A 13958-nucleotide genomic window follows, 5' to 3' on the forward strand; every position below is an offset into this window, starting at 1 on the left:
TTTATTCCACTTGATTTCTACTGAGCACCATGTCCTTCTTTTCTCCAGTTGCTTTTCTTGGTTCCTATCATTATGCACTATCCTGCTCTTTGTTCTATTCCATTTTTCTCTATATTCTTTCCCTCAGTGAATTTCTGTCACTTCCAGAGATTTAATAACACTTTCATGTTGCTGAGTCTCGAATATGTATCCCAGTTTATGACTTCTCTTCTGAGTTACGGTCCACCAAAGTATCCTTCTGGAACCTGAAATTTTATGTGTTCAAGGTCAAACTCATCATCACTGTATTTACCAGGGTCTTTGTGATTGCAAATGACAGTAATATAATTTAAACTGGCACATGTAGGGAAAAAGAGGAAAACGTTTTTCTGTGCAATCAAAACAGTCTTGAGCTAGATCCAGGAACTCTCCTCCCCCTCCTCTCTTCTTCCTCCATTTTTTGGGGGGGGTGTGCACGGGTGTATTATAGGTCAGGTTCTCTGCATGATAGCCCCCATGAGCACCAGGCTTGTCTTCACTGGCTTAATAAGCCTAGAGAAAAGAGAGAAACTGGGTTTTCCATAGTTCCATCAAAACCCTACAATTAAATATCATTGGGCTAACTAGGGACACTGGCCCTCCTATAAACCTATCACATGACTGAAACACTAACTATGGAAATCTAAGTTTCTGCAAGCTGTGGGTAAACTCCAATCATGTTAAACTGAGTGTGGGGAGCTCCCAGTTTCCTCTACATCGTTGGAGGTTGCAGCACTTTGTGTCTTTCATTCTCTCATCACATTATACTTTGCCAAACAGCCGTTATGCACTTTCTTATCTCCTCTGGCAGACTGAGGTAGGGGACTAATACTTTCAATGTCTTGAACACAGTAAGTACTCTGTAAACACTTGTGGAAATGATGACAATAGAAACTCCAGAATCTATGCCAACAGGTCTTGGGGGTGAAAAAAAAATGTGTGTTTTATAAACATTCTACTCTTTAGGGTTTTTCTTATATTAAAGAAGAGGTTTGGGGCAGCGCCTGTGGCTCAGTGAGTAGGGCGCCGGCCCCATATACCGTGGGTGGCGGGTTCAAACCCAGCCCCGGCTAAACTGCAACAAAAAAATAGCCAGGCGTTGTGGTGGGCGCCTGTAGTCCCAGCTGCTCGGGAGGCTGAGGCAAAAGAATCACACAAGCCCAAGAGCTGGAGGTTGCTGTGAGCTGTGTGAGGCCACAGCACTCCACCCGAGGGCAGTAAAGTGAGACTCTGTCTCTACCAAAAAAAAAAAAAAAGGAGGTTTTTTTTTTTTTTTTTTTTAGTATTAAGGTGCATATATATTTATTTATTTTTACAATTCTTTTTTTAATTTTAGATTAATATGATGGCACAAATGACTAGGTTACATTGTTTGCACTTGTTAGGTAGAGTCCAAGTTGTTGTTGTGCCCGTCACCCAGAAGGTGTGCTGTACACTCTTACATTGTGCCCATTAGGCGAGAGCGCACCCATCTCCCTCCCTCCTCCTGCCCCTTCCCGCCTTCCCTCTCCTCCCCACTTGAATTTAATTGTGTTTTTCTCTTGTGTGGGTATTTGTTTGTCTACTTGTTTCATATTAATATTGAGTACATTGGATACTTGTTTTTCTATTCTTATCTTATGACACTTTACTAAGGAGAATCTTCTCCAACTCCATCCAGGTTAGTACAAAAGAAATAAAGTCTCCAACTTTTTTTAATTACCTAATAGTATTTCATGGTATACACATACCACAGTTTATTAATCATTTTGTGTTGATTGGCACTTGGATTGTTTCCCTATCTTGATGATTGTGAATTGAGCTGCAATAAACATTCTAGTGCGTATGTCTTTATGGTAAAATGATATTTTCCTTCTGAGTAGATACCTAGTAATGGGGTTGTGGAATTAAGTCAAAGGTCTACTTTAAGTTCTTTGAGGATTCTCCATACTTCTTTCCAAAGAGGGTATATTAGTTTGTAATACACCAACAGTGTGTAAGTGTTCCCTTCTCTCCACATCCACGCCAACATCTGCAGCTTCAGAACTTTGTGATGTGGGCTATTCTTACTGGGATTAGGTGATATCTCAGTGTGGTTTTGAATTGCATTTCTCTGATGATTACAGACAATGAGCATTTTTTTAATGTGTTTATTAGCCATTCATCTGTCTTAAAAAGAGAACTTTAGATGTAACCAGAGGTTATTTTATGTGTTCGTTTTTACCAAAAGAAAACTTTTATTTTCTGTTGACAGCTTCAAATGTCTTATGGAAAATAACTCAAAAGAATTCAATGAGCAAGTGGGGACAGGGGAGAAGGGACAGTGACAGAGGATCAAGGCGTATGCACACTTCTTGGGGGTGGGACACCATTACAAGAGAGACTTTATCTAACAAACACAATTAGTGTAAACCAATTCTTTGTACCGTGAATGAATCCCAAACAATTAGAAAAAAAAAAAAAACTGAAAAAAAAATACAATGTATTACTACCTTGTGGAGCAATAGCAACAGCATCAAAATTGTCTCTGCATTTCAAAAGAGCCTGTGGATGCTGAAACTTAACACTCAGTTGTTCCTTCAGCACAGGTTTGTTGAACACACACTAAGGAATGATACTGTGCAAGGTACACTAAGACAAATTCGTTGATCTCAGAAAACTTAGAATCTAGTGGAGGAAACAGACAAACAAGAAATTACTATGCACTGGGTGCATAAGGGCAGTGAGACTCAGCTAATAAATTGTCTGGGTCTCCATTTGCAACTGTCAAGGTTGGTGCTGGCTGGTTCTCAGGCATCTGTTTTACATCCACCCCGGGAACGCTTGCATTCTGGTCTCATACTTTCAGAGTTAGGCAAAGGAGAAGAATGTGAAGAAGGCCTGTCCCAATACCTGCTGCCTTCCTGTCTCTAAAGAAGTCTTGCCTGTGGTCCCCATCGCCTAGAAGAAACTGGTGATATTGGCTGAAGACACCTTGGGGAAAGGAACGTTATGGATCATTGTACCTAGGTGTAAGTTGATTCAGAACGTTCAAAAGCTCCTTAGTGATTTGGAGAGGACTTCCAGAAGTAGCTGTGGATTTTCATGCCTTTATGTTCATATTGCTCATAAAAATTTTTGAATTGCAAGACTTGTGCCATTATGAACCCAAATTTATGAGAAAGCCTAAGTTACAGGAATTATATCTCTTCCAAGTTCTAGTACAAAGCAGGAACTCCAATTTTCAGTTATGATCCGTGTTCTGCACTCAATTTAAGTGGTTTAAGGAGGCACTTCTCGAGCTTTGTTTGATGGATCTCCAATGGATGGAGTTCCAGTCCTGCAATCATCATCCTCCCCCTGACTTTTAGCCACTTTTTGTTTTGCAGCCAACCTTACAACTGAGCCCCTCCTTGGGTGCCTTTCCCAAGTGCTCTCTAAACCCATCATTCTGTGATTACCTATATATCCTACCCTTTGACCAGCTTCCTTTTTACCCAGCTGCCCTATAGGAACGCATCTTATTTTGTGAGATTCTGCAATGAGTCCTATGATTCTTCTACAACCTTAGGAGCATAAGGCTGATAAAGGTGTTTTGTTTCCTATTGCTGCTATAATAGGAAACAAAATTCAGTGGCTTAAAATAATGGTGATTTATTGTCTTACAGTTCTAGAAGTCAAGGTCCAAACTGAGTCTTATGGGGCAAAAATAAAGATGTCCACAGGGCTGCATTCCTTCTGGAGACAGTAGGAGAGAATCCTTTTGCTTGCCTTTTCTAGCTTCTGGGTGCTGCTCACATTCCTTGGCTCATGGCTGCATCACTCCAACATCTGCTTCTGTTGTTACATCTGCTTCTCTGTCCTTACCCTTCTGCCGCCTTCTTATGAGGCCCCCTGTGGTTACACTGGACTCACCCAGATACCCTAGAATTATCTTCTCATCTCGAGATACTTAATTACATCTGCGAAGTCCTTTTTGCCATATAAAGTAACACACCCACAGGTTCCAGAGATTAGGGCACAGATGTATTTGGAGGGGTCATTATTCAGCCCATCACATTGGAGAGAGGAAGGTTGAGTTCTGCATCTGTCTCATTCCCTGTTGATATCTCCAGACCTTTACTCTACAACAAGCATCAGCCAATATTTTCTATGAAGGGGTTGTGTAGTAAAAGATTAATGTGGAAGCTTTTATAAGCCAAACAACATTAAAATGGCAAATGTCAGCTAGGTAGGTCTGGTCACAGGATCACATCTTACCACAAGAGAAACAGGGAGATTTAGTCCATCTATGTGTCCAGGAGACAGAGGAAACAGTTTGGTAAATACATAGTCTTTGCCTGCATGGCGTTTTCTGAAAGCGTATGACGTGACCAGCTCTGTGCGTCCTGCTGGGACCCAAGCACAGGACCGACTGCTGCTTTTGATGTACAGGTGGATGATTTCACAACCATGTGGTAAACTCAAAGAGCACATTATTGTCTGTAGAAACTTTGAGGATAATACTTAGCCCAGCCTAGAGAAGTCTCAGAAGCCTTCCTTGTAGTGGAAATGCTTGTGCTAGGTATTGAGGATGAGTAGAGAAAGAAAGAGAATGAGGGAAAGCTATTTTCAGCAGAAGCAATAATCAGAATAAAGAGTGTGGGAAGGAACTACAAGCAATTCAATATTATTAGAGCATAAAGAAAATGGGCAAGGAGGGGCAGGAGATGATGCTGCAAAGGCCTCCCATCGGGAGCCCCAGAAGCATGTGGACATTGACAATAAGTAGCAGGAAGAAATTGGGGGGCTGAAAAGAGGGATTGGTACATGAGCAGCTGCATAATTAATAGATGTCACTTTGGTACTGTATTTAGGAAGGTTTTAATGGAGGTGAGACTTGGAGAATAGTTTGGATGTTTTTGCAATTGTACAGGAAGAGATAATAGGGCTTAAATTAGGTTGTAAAAGATAGTTTTTTTTTTTGTTTTTTTTTGTAGAGACAGAGTCTCACTTTACCGCCCTCAGTAGAGTGGCATGGCGTCACACAGCTCACAGCAACCTCCAGCTCTTACATGATTCTCTTGCCTCAGCCTCCCAAGTAGCTGGGACTACAGGCGCTCACCACAATGCCCAGCTATTTTTTTGTTGCAGTTTGGCCAGGGCTGGGTTTGAACCCACCACCCTCTGTATATGGGGCCAGCGCCCTACTCACTGAGCCACAGGTGCTGCCCTTAGGTTGTAAAAGAAAGACACTATGAAGCAAACATCACCCTGATCCCCAAACCAGGAAAAGACCCAACAAGAAAAGAAAATTATAGACCAGTATCACTAATGAATATAAATGCAAAAATATTCAACAAGATCCTAACAAACAGAGTCCAGCAACACATCAAACAAATTATACATCACGACCAACTTGGTTTTATCCCAGGGTCTCAAGGCTGGTTCAATATACGTAAATCTGTAAATGTAATTCAGCACATAAACAAATTAAAAAACAAAGACCATATGATTCTCTCAATTGATACAGAAAAAGATTTTGATAATATCCAGCATCCCTTCATGATCAGAACACTTAAGATAATTGGTATAGAAGGGACCATTCTTAAACTGATAGAGACCATCTACAGCAAACCCACAGCCAATATCGTATTGAATGGAGTTAAATTGAAATCATTTCCACTCAGATCAGGAACCAGACAAGGCTGCCCATTGTCTCCATTGCTCTTTAACATTGTAATGGAAGTTTTAGCCATCACAATTAGGGAAGAAAAGGTGATCAAGAGTATCCATATAGGGTCAGAAGAGATCAAACTTTTGCTCTTTGCAGATGATATGATTGTATATCTGGAAAACACCAGGGATTCTACCACAAAACTCTTAGAAGTGATCAAGGAATACAGCAGTGTCTCAGGTTACAAAATCAACATTCATAAATCGGTAGACTTTATATATACCAACAATAGTCAAGCTGAAAAAACAGTTAAGGACTCTATTCCATTCACAGTAGTGCCAAAGAAGATGAAATATTTGGGAGATTATCTATCAAAGGATGTGAAAGATCTCTATAAAGAGAACTATGAAACTCTAAGAAAAGAAATAGCTGAAAATGTTAACAAATGAAAAAACATACCATGCTCATGGCTGGGAAGAATCAACATTGTTAAAATGTCCATATTACCCAAAGCAATATACAATTTTAATGCAATCCCTATTAAAGCTCCACTTTCATACTTTAAAGAGCTTGAAAATATAATACTTTGAATCAGAAAAAACCTCGAATAGCCAAAACATTACTCAGAAATAAAAACAAAGCCAGAGGAATTATGCTACCAGATCTCAGACTATACTACAAATCGATAGTGATCAAAACAGCATAGTATTGGCACAAAAACAGAGAGAAGTAGATGTCCGGAACAGAATAGAGAACCACGACATGAATCCAGCTACTTACTGTTATTTGATCTTTGACAAGCCAATTAACAACATTCAGTGGGGAAAAGATTCCCTATTTAACAAATGGTGCTGGATGAACTGGCTGGCAACCTGTAGAAGACTGAAACTGGACCCACACCTTTCACCATTAACTAAGGTAGACTCTCACTGGATTAAAGATTTAAACTTAAGACATGAAACTATAAAAATACTAGAAGAGAGTGCAGGGAAAACTCTTGAAGAAATCTGTCTGGGCTAATATTTTATGAGGAGGACTCCCCAGGGCAATTGAAGCAGCTTCAAAAATACACTACTGGAACCTGATCAAACTAAAAAACGTCTGCACAGCCAAGAACATAGTAAGTAAAGCAAGCAGACAGGCCTCAGACTGGGAGAAGATTTTGCAGGATATGTCTCCAACAAAGGTTTAATAACCAGAATCCACAGAGAACTCAAACATACAAACATGAAAAGAACAAGTGATCCCATTGCAGGCTGGGCAAGGGACTTGAAGAGAAACTTCTCTGAAGAAGACAGGTGCACAGCCTACAGACATATGAAAAAATGCTCATCATCCTTAATCATCAGAGAAATGCAAATCAAAACTACTTTGAGATATCACCCAACTCCAGTAAGATTAGCCCATATCACAAAATCCCAAGACCAGAGATGTTGGCATGGATGTGGAGAAAAAGGAATACTTCTACACTGCTGGTGTGAATGCAAATTAATACATTCCTTTTAGAAAGATGTTTGGAGAACACTTAGAGATCTAAAAATAGATCTGCCATTCAATCTTATAATTCCTCTACTAGGTATATACGCAGAAGACCAAAAATCACATTATAACAAAGACATTTGTACCAGAATGTTTATTGCAGCCCAATTCATAATTGCTAATTCATGGAAAAACCCAAGTGCCCATCGATCCATGAATGGATTAATAAATTGTGGTATATGTACACCATGGAATATTATGCAGCCTTAAAGAAAGATGGAGACTTTACCTCTTTCATGTTTACATGGATGGAGCTGGAACATATTCTTCTTAGTAAATTATCTCAAGAATGGAAGAAAAATATCCAATATACTCAGCCGTACTATGAAACTAATTTATGGCTTTCATATGAAAGCTATAACTCAGTTATAACTTAAGCATATGGGGAAGAGGGAGAGGGAGGGGAGGGAGGGGGGAAGATGGGCAGAGGGAGGTGATTGGTGGGATTAACACCTTTGGTGCATCTTACAAGGGTACATGTGAAACTTAGTAAATGTAGAATATAAATGTCTTAACACAATAACTAAGAAAATGCCAGGAAGGATATGTTAACCAGTGTGATGAAAATGTGTCAAACGGTCTATAAAACCAGTGTATGGCGTCCCATGATCGCATTGATGTACACAGCTATGATTTAATAAAAAAAAAAAGAAAGAAAGAAAGACAAATGCAAGAAATATGAATGACTTAAAATTGGGAAGATTTGTAATTGGTTAAATGTGAAGGTTCAAGCAAGAGGGAATCTGCAGTGGTCCCAGGCTTCTGACAGGTAACCCTGTAACTTGCCTCATCATTAACTACAGGAAATATGGGTAGATCATAGATCTAGGAAAAGGTGAGCACAATACGGGGAGTTGTCCAGTTGTCCATCATGTAACAAACTACAGAAAGTCCCAGAGTTACAAACAAGATAGGTTCTATAGATTTGTTCTTAAGTTGAATTTGTATGTAAGTTGAAACAGGTACATTTACCTAACACCTGTAAGAGCCTTCATTCATAAGTATGAGTCATACATCAGTCAGATGTTTGTAATTCAGGGGTTTACTCTAATAGCCTTCATTCATAACTGCAAGGAGTATGTAAGTTGGACGTTTGTAACTTGAAGACTACCTGCACCTTAAAACTTACTGGCATAATTCATGTAGAAATGTCTGTTCCTCATTCTTTGGGAGCAGAAATGCTACATTAATAAAGGAGTTATTAAGGCTGCCAGCCTTGCAGTAGAAGCTGAAGGGTAGTATGTTTCTCCTACATAAAAGAAGGGGGGACTTAAAATTACCCTTGATTTATTCATGGCATAAAATTACCCTTGATTTATTATGCTCACAGATTATGTAAACTGAGAAGTAGGACAGGGTTAAACAGGGTTGATTATTTCTATTCTACCATGTCTGGGGCTTTGGTTAGAGATAATCATATGGCTGGGGGCTGGAATCACTTGGAAGTTTCTTCACTCACTGCTGGGGCATTGGTGGAGATGGCTGGCAGACTGTGTAAGGGTTAGCACTGAACCCTACAGTATTCCTGGTCTCTAGCCACTAGCATCTCCCCCACTCATTGGTGACAACCAATATGTCTTCTTGACATTGTCAAACAGCTCCAGTGGGACAATTGCCTCCTGTGGTTGAGGATCATAGGCTATGAGTCTGAAACTTAGCCAGGACTGCAAAGAGGCATTTCCAATCATCAGCACATAGCTGGTCTTTAGAGCCACTACAATCCATGAGGTGTTTCAGAATGTGTAGAGTAAAAAGATCAATGGTTCAAGGTTAGAAAGATGGACCCAAATTGAAGGGGGTGAGGAAGAGATAATATTAAGAAAGATGAAAAAGAAAAATCCAGAGAGATAGTAGGAAAACCAAGAAAGACAGGAAAGAGAGGTGCAGTGGTGATTCCAAGTGCCTGCCCGGCATCCTATCTCCACTCTTTTTAGCCAGGTCCAGCCTCTTGACCACAGTGACACAAGCCAGGCCATATAGTCCTTTCCTGTGATTTTATATTTTGAGCCATGGAGCAAAGTGTTTCTTACCTTTTGTGTACTTGTAGTGAAATGATGTAAATCCAGAAGTGCCCAGGATGTTCTCTGCCACATGGCGAAGTTTCTGCTCAGTAGGTTCAGATACGCCATGAGGTCACCATGATCACCTATGCCTCTCAGCTCAGAAAAAGACTCTTCAGGGAAGGTGGTGGGAGTACCTCATACCTGAAGAGGATTTTTGGCTCCTAAAACACCTTTACTTTCTAAAGTTTTCTTAGACTTTTGCCAGTTAGTGTTTTTCTGCAGAACTCTGAAAGACCAGAACACCAAAAGCATCCCTTCCATGCTGTTTATCTTGCAGCTGATATCTGAGCTAGATAAGCTGTGAAACAATGTCAAATAAACACACATGCAACTTGTGAGCTGTGTGGGAGCTTGATGAGTAATAAGCACCCCAAACACTGTGATGTGAGTGTGTCTTCTACAGTGTCTTCTGCCGCAGAAGAAATTAAGCTCAGCAGCAGAGGGAAAGAGAACAGAAAGCTGACTTTTGGTAGCAGTCGAGTGCCTGGATTTGATTCTCAGAAGCCAAATCTAACCCTGCACTTTCAGTTATGTGAATAGATGTATGCTTTCAAGTTGGGTATCTTTCTGTTGCAAATGCAAGTATCCAAATACAGAAAACTTGAACCAGGAGTAAAGTGATAGACTTAAAATGTGAAACTGGTTGAGTCAAGATAGGGAAAGTTGCAATCTTTGTTGTACGGAAGTGAAGCAGCTTTCACCTAGCGTGTTTCCTATCTCGGGTAATGCCCTGACTACAAGAGGAACATTATAGACTTAATAGAAAGGCATTGGGATATGGGAGAGAGAATTCGGAAAGCCTCTCTGCTCCACTGCCCTCCCACACTCCTCTATGACTGCCATCCATATCTAACAAGGTTCATAATCCGCTTTGGATGTGTCCTGGGAATGAAGGCAGTTGGCAATTGTCACACTTTTCTAAGAGTCAGAGACTGAGATGGATAACGTTAATCTTGTTAATCTAAAGCCCTGAGGAATGAGATGATTTCTGTAATTGCTGCTAATGGACTGAAACCAAGAGGGTGGGGAATCCAGATTCAGAGACTTTTAGCATCTTTTAGTAGCTAATTTTACTAGCCACCTATAATCACATAATCATAAGCATTTCAAGCAAACTTATTGCTCCCTCATCAAACAAAGATTATGATTGTTCAGTTCTTAAGATGGCCCTCCAAGTCTCTGTAAAAGAGAGTGGGTTGCTAACCCGGGAGAGACCCTACCCAAAGCAGTCTTCTGACCATCCTTAAGCCTGGTGGCAGTCAGTGAACAAGGCAGATCCTCCCAGAAGAAAAGCTCTGGAGCATCCGCGTCAACTGACTAAGGAACCTATTCCTCAGCTGACGGAGATCTCACTGTTCCTGTTTCTCAGCCTAGAGGATGTTGCTTCCTTCCTCTAACCTCTTTCTACGTGTGGCACTACCTTGCCTCTCTTCTTTCCCCATCAACCTCCTCTCTTCATTTGGGGACCACCATCTAATCTCTAGACTCAGGTAAGTCTCCTATTCCTCTATCTGCTTAATAGGAACTCAACTATGCTGCAGCCATACCTACGACCTACAGAAAATGAAAGGCTCATGGTCATGCAAGTGTCATTTCTCCATCCACACATCCTTCAGGAGCCTAGCAAAACCCATACCCACCTCTATAAAAGGGCTGTCATTTAAGGTAAGTGTAATAACAGAGGCAGACCTGAAACAAGAAAGCTTTTATGTAACATTTATTTTTTAATCCCATCCTAACTTTGCCTTTAACCCTCACCTCCCATTTCTATTCTTTTCTTAAAAACCCAAACTTTATTTTTAAACAAAATATTTAAAATCCTGATTATGTGGAATCATAATAAAACTTTCTTCTCTTGAAAGAGCGGGAAAACACATGATTTTCATTTTTTGCAGCATTTTCAAATATGCACGTCAATACATATTTTATAAACTATTTAAAATAAAAACCCTTCATCCTTTGAGGTTATTGTCATTTTCTAGTTTACTGACACGTCTCCCATAATACAATAATTCTGTTCATTTTCACGCATGAGGTGGAAACTATACTAAAAAATAGGATTTTAATCCCTGAGGTGCCAGTTAAAATGGACGAGGTTGCCATTGCAACACAAGATTTTAAAAATCAGCCTTAAATAATAAGCATGGATCACCTCCAAAGCATGGAGTCATTTAGAAAACTGCGTTGACTGGGTGAGGCTCACCCTGCTATTCTCGGCCTTCATGCTATGCCAATCTTTCCTTTTGTAAAGGAGTAACACATAGCAATGAAGTCTGCAGAAACTTCCGAGATCCTCAGAAGTCAAGAGAAACCATAGTCCTGTTTCTCCAATCTCCATTCACGTTGTTGGAGAGGGGTTTTCAGCACCATCCCGACACCTGGAAAGGTGGATGAACAGAATTGTTTTTTTATGTGTCCATAGATTCAGTCAAAAAGGAGAAATCCGCCCTCCTTGCTAGAAAAAGGGGGGTGGGGGAAAGGCATGTCTTGCCGTTCTCTGCGGCCACAGTTCAGCAGAGCCGGCTCGGGTTCCGTGCGCCCAGCGTCCCGCAGCGCCTTCTCCTTCCAGGCGGCCTCCAGCCGTAGCCCAGCGCGCGCCTAGTAATAGCGGTTCAGGCTGCGCGTCCCGGGCACCTCGGGCTGGCCGTTCATCCAGATCTCCCTGATGATGCGCTCCCGCTCCTCCAGCCGCTGCGCGCGCTCCAGCTCCTCTGCCGACGTGAACACGTTCTTGTTCAAAGTCCTCTCGAAGCGGCGGTGTCTCCGCACCGAGAGGTCTGACGCCGTGTCCGAGCTGCCGTCCTCGCTGTCGCTGCTGTCACTGCTGCTCTCTCGGTCCTCCAGGAACTTCTTCCCCGGACGCCGCCGGCAGTCTGTGTGGCAAGAGACCCTCATCACCAAGGCGGCCAGGGTCAGCACCAGGCCGATGCACACGCCGGACACGAAGTACAGGGCTGCTCGCTCAGGGTTTTCTGGAGGGCGAGGGGGAACAAGTATTTCAGAGATGGCAACTGGAAAAGCAGAGACCAATTGGGACCCCAGCCCACACCTCCCACCAGGCCCCGAGGCTTTGACGATCAAAAATATTGCCCTCCCATGTGACAAATGTCACACGTTCAGAATATAATTATTGATAAAATACAGAATCTGGAAAGAATAGATGAGATTCTTTTACTCTTGTGCAACTTTTGACTTTGAAATTCTCTTCAGATGAACAATTAAAGAAAAAAATTTAATTACGTAACACCCATGATATGCCAACAACCGTGATTGGGAGCCATTTAAGAGATGTTTCTGTCTAAAGCTCTTTTTACCTATAAAAAAACATCTCTCCTTATAAATTGGCTCACGTAACCCTTTGAATGACATTTTATCAGGGTACCCGGCAGTTTCTGAGTTGACCTCCCCTTTCTGGTATTCATGCCCTTGTGCAATCCCCTCCCTTTAAGGCCTGGACCTAGTGACTTCTAAGAAATACAGTCAGCCCTTGAACCACACCGGCTTGCACCACGCAGGTGAACTTTTAAGTAGATTTTTTTTTCAGCCATCTGCATGAATGAAATAACAGTATTCGCAGGATGTAAGACTTGCCCATAAGGAGGGCTGACTTTGTGAATAGGCGGCTGCAAGTCTTGAGTATACCTGCATGGATTTGGGTCTATGGGGAGGTTCTGGAACCAATTTCCCACTTATAGCAAGGGATGACTGTACAATATGGCAAAGGGAACGAGTGATCCTAAAATTAAATTACATAAGACTGCGATTTCCTCTTGCTCTTGCTTTTGCTTTCTCCTTCTCTGTGCCTCTTCTTACTTGCTGGCTCTGATGATGCCAGCTGCCGCATGTGAGCTGCCCTACAGAGAGGTCCAGGTGGCAAAGAACTGAGGGGGGCTCCTGACCACCTGCAGCCTTCAAGGAACTGAACGGCGCCAACGGCCATGTGACTGAGTTTATGGTGAATACCACATCACTCAGCTATCCTTGAGCTGGCAACAGCCCTGGCCTGGCAGCAGCCTGTGAGACAACCCAGCTAAGCCACACCCAGATTTCCAACCAGGAGATTCTGAGAGATAATACATGTGTGTTAGTTTAAGCTACTAAGTTTTGGGGTAGTTTCGTACACAGCAATAAATAACTTACTCAATGGGTCACACACTGAAAGGCAATATAGGCATTTGGGAATGGCTTTAGCAGGCTAACTGAAAAAAACGTGGGCTCTTTCCTTTGTGAGAGAAAAAATAGTCATTTTGTTGATGATTAAAAATGCTTAGAGGCACAGTGGTGAACCCTGTAAGATGTGCTGAACAGAATGGGTCTTTGGGTGAGCAGTTTTCCTTTCCAGGTACATGCGAGGAGGACACAAGGACAGGCGTGGCCATGAGTCACGGGCAGGGTCAACCTGACAGGATCCAAGACTGACGAATTAATTTTCCATATTCTATATTCACTTGTAAGTATGAATCAAAATATATATTATTTTATGGGTTTTCAGAATATACGTGGTATCATAGATGATATATATTTGCTTTTTAAATTTAAGACTATTTCTTAGAGAGATTCCAAATTTGTATATTTAGGTTAATAACATTTTTTTTTTTACTTTCACAGAGTGTTTTGTAGCATAGATAGACCTGTCAAAGTTTATTCAACCATTTCCTTATTGATAATATATAAATTGTTTCTAGTTTTTCCCAATTCCTGTCAATGCTAGAATCAGTGTCCTT

The 13958-nt window shown here is 41.4% G+C and overlaps 1 protein-coding gene and 1 pseudogene across 3 annotated transcripts in view; one reads left to right on the top strand and one right to left on the bottom strand.

Moving 5' to 3' along the window:
• The first annotated feature begins 8307 nt into the window (after positions 1 to 8307).
• On the top strand, positions 8308 to 8428 carry LOC128585306 (uncharacterized; annotated as a pseudogene).
• Positions 8429 to 10936: 2508 nt separating this feature from the next.
• The window catches only part of EVA1A (eva-1 homolog A, regulator of programmed cell death), a 52903-nt gene continuing 49881 nt past the window's right edge, over positions 10937 to 13958 (bottom strand). For all 3 annotated transcript variants that reach the window (XM_053589049.1, XM_053589050.1, XM_053589051.1), the window contains one exon: positions 10937 to 12206. In XM_053589049.1, coding sequence (XP_053445024.1) covers positions 11833 to 12206 — 374 coding nt within the window. In that variant the 3' untranslated portion in view covers positions 10937 to 11832. The remainder of the gene's footprint in view (positions 12207 to 13958) is intronic.

Source organism: Nycticebus coucang, chromosome 4, assembly GCF_027406575.1.
Source record: "Nycticebus coucang isolate mNycCou1 chromosome 4, mNycCou1.pri, whole genome shotgun sequence".
Lineage (NCBI taxonomy): Eukaryota > Metazoa > Chordata > Mammalia > Primates > Lorisidae > Nycticebus > Nycticebus coucang.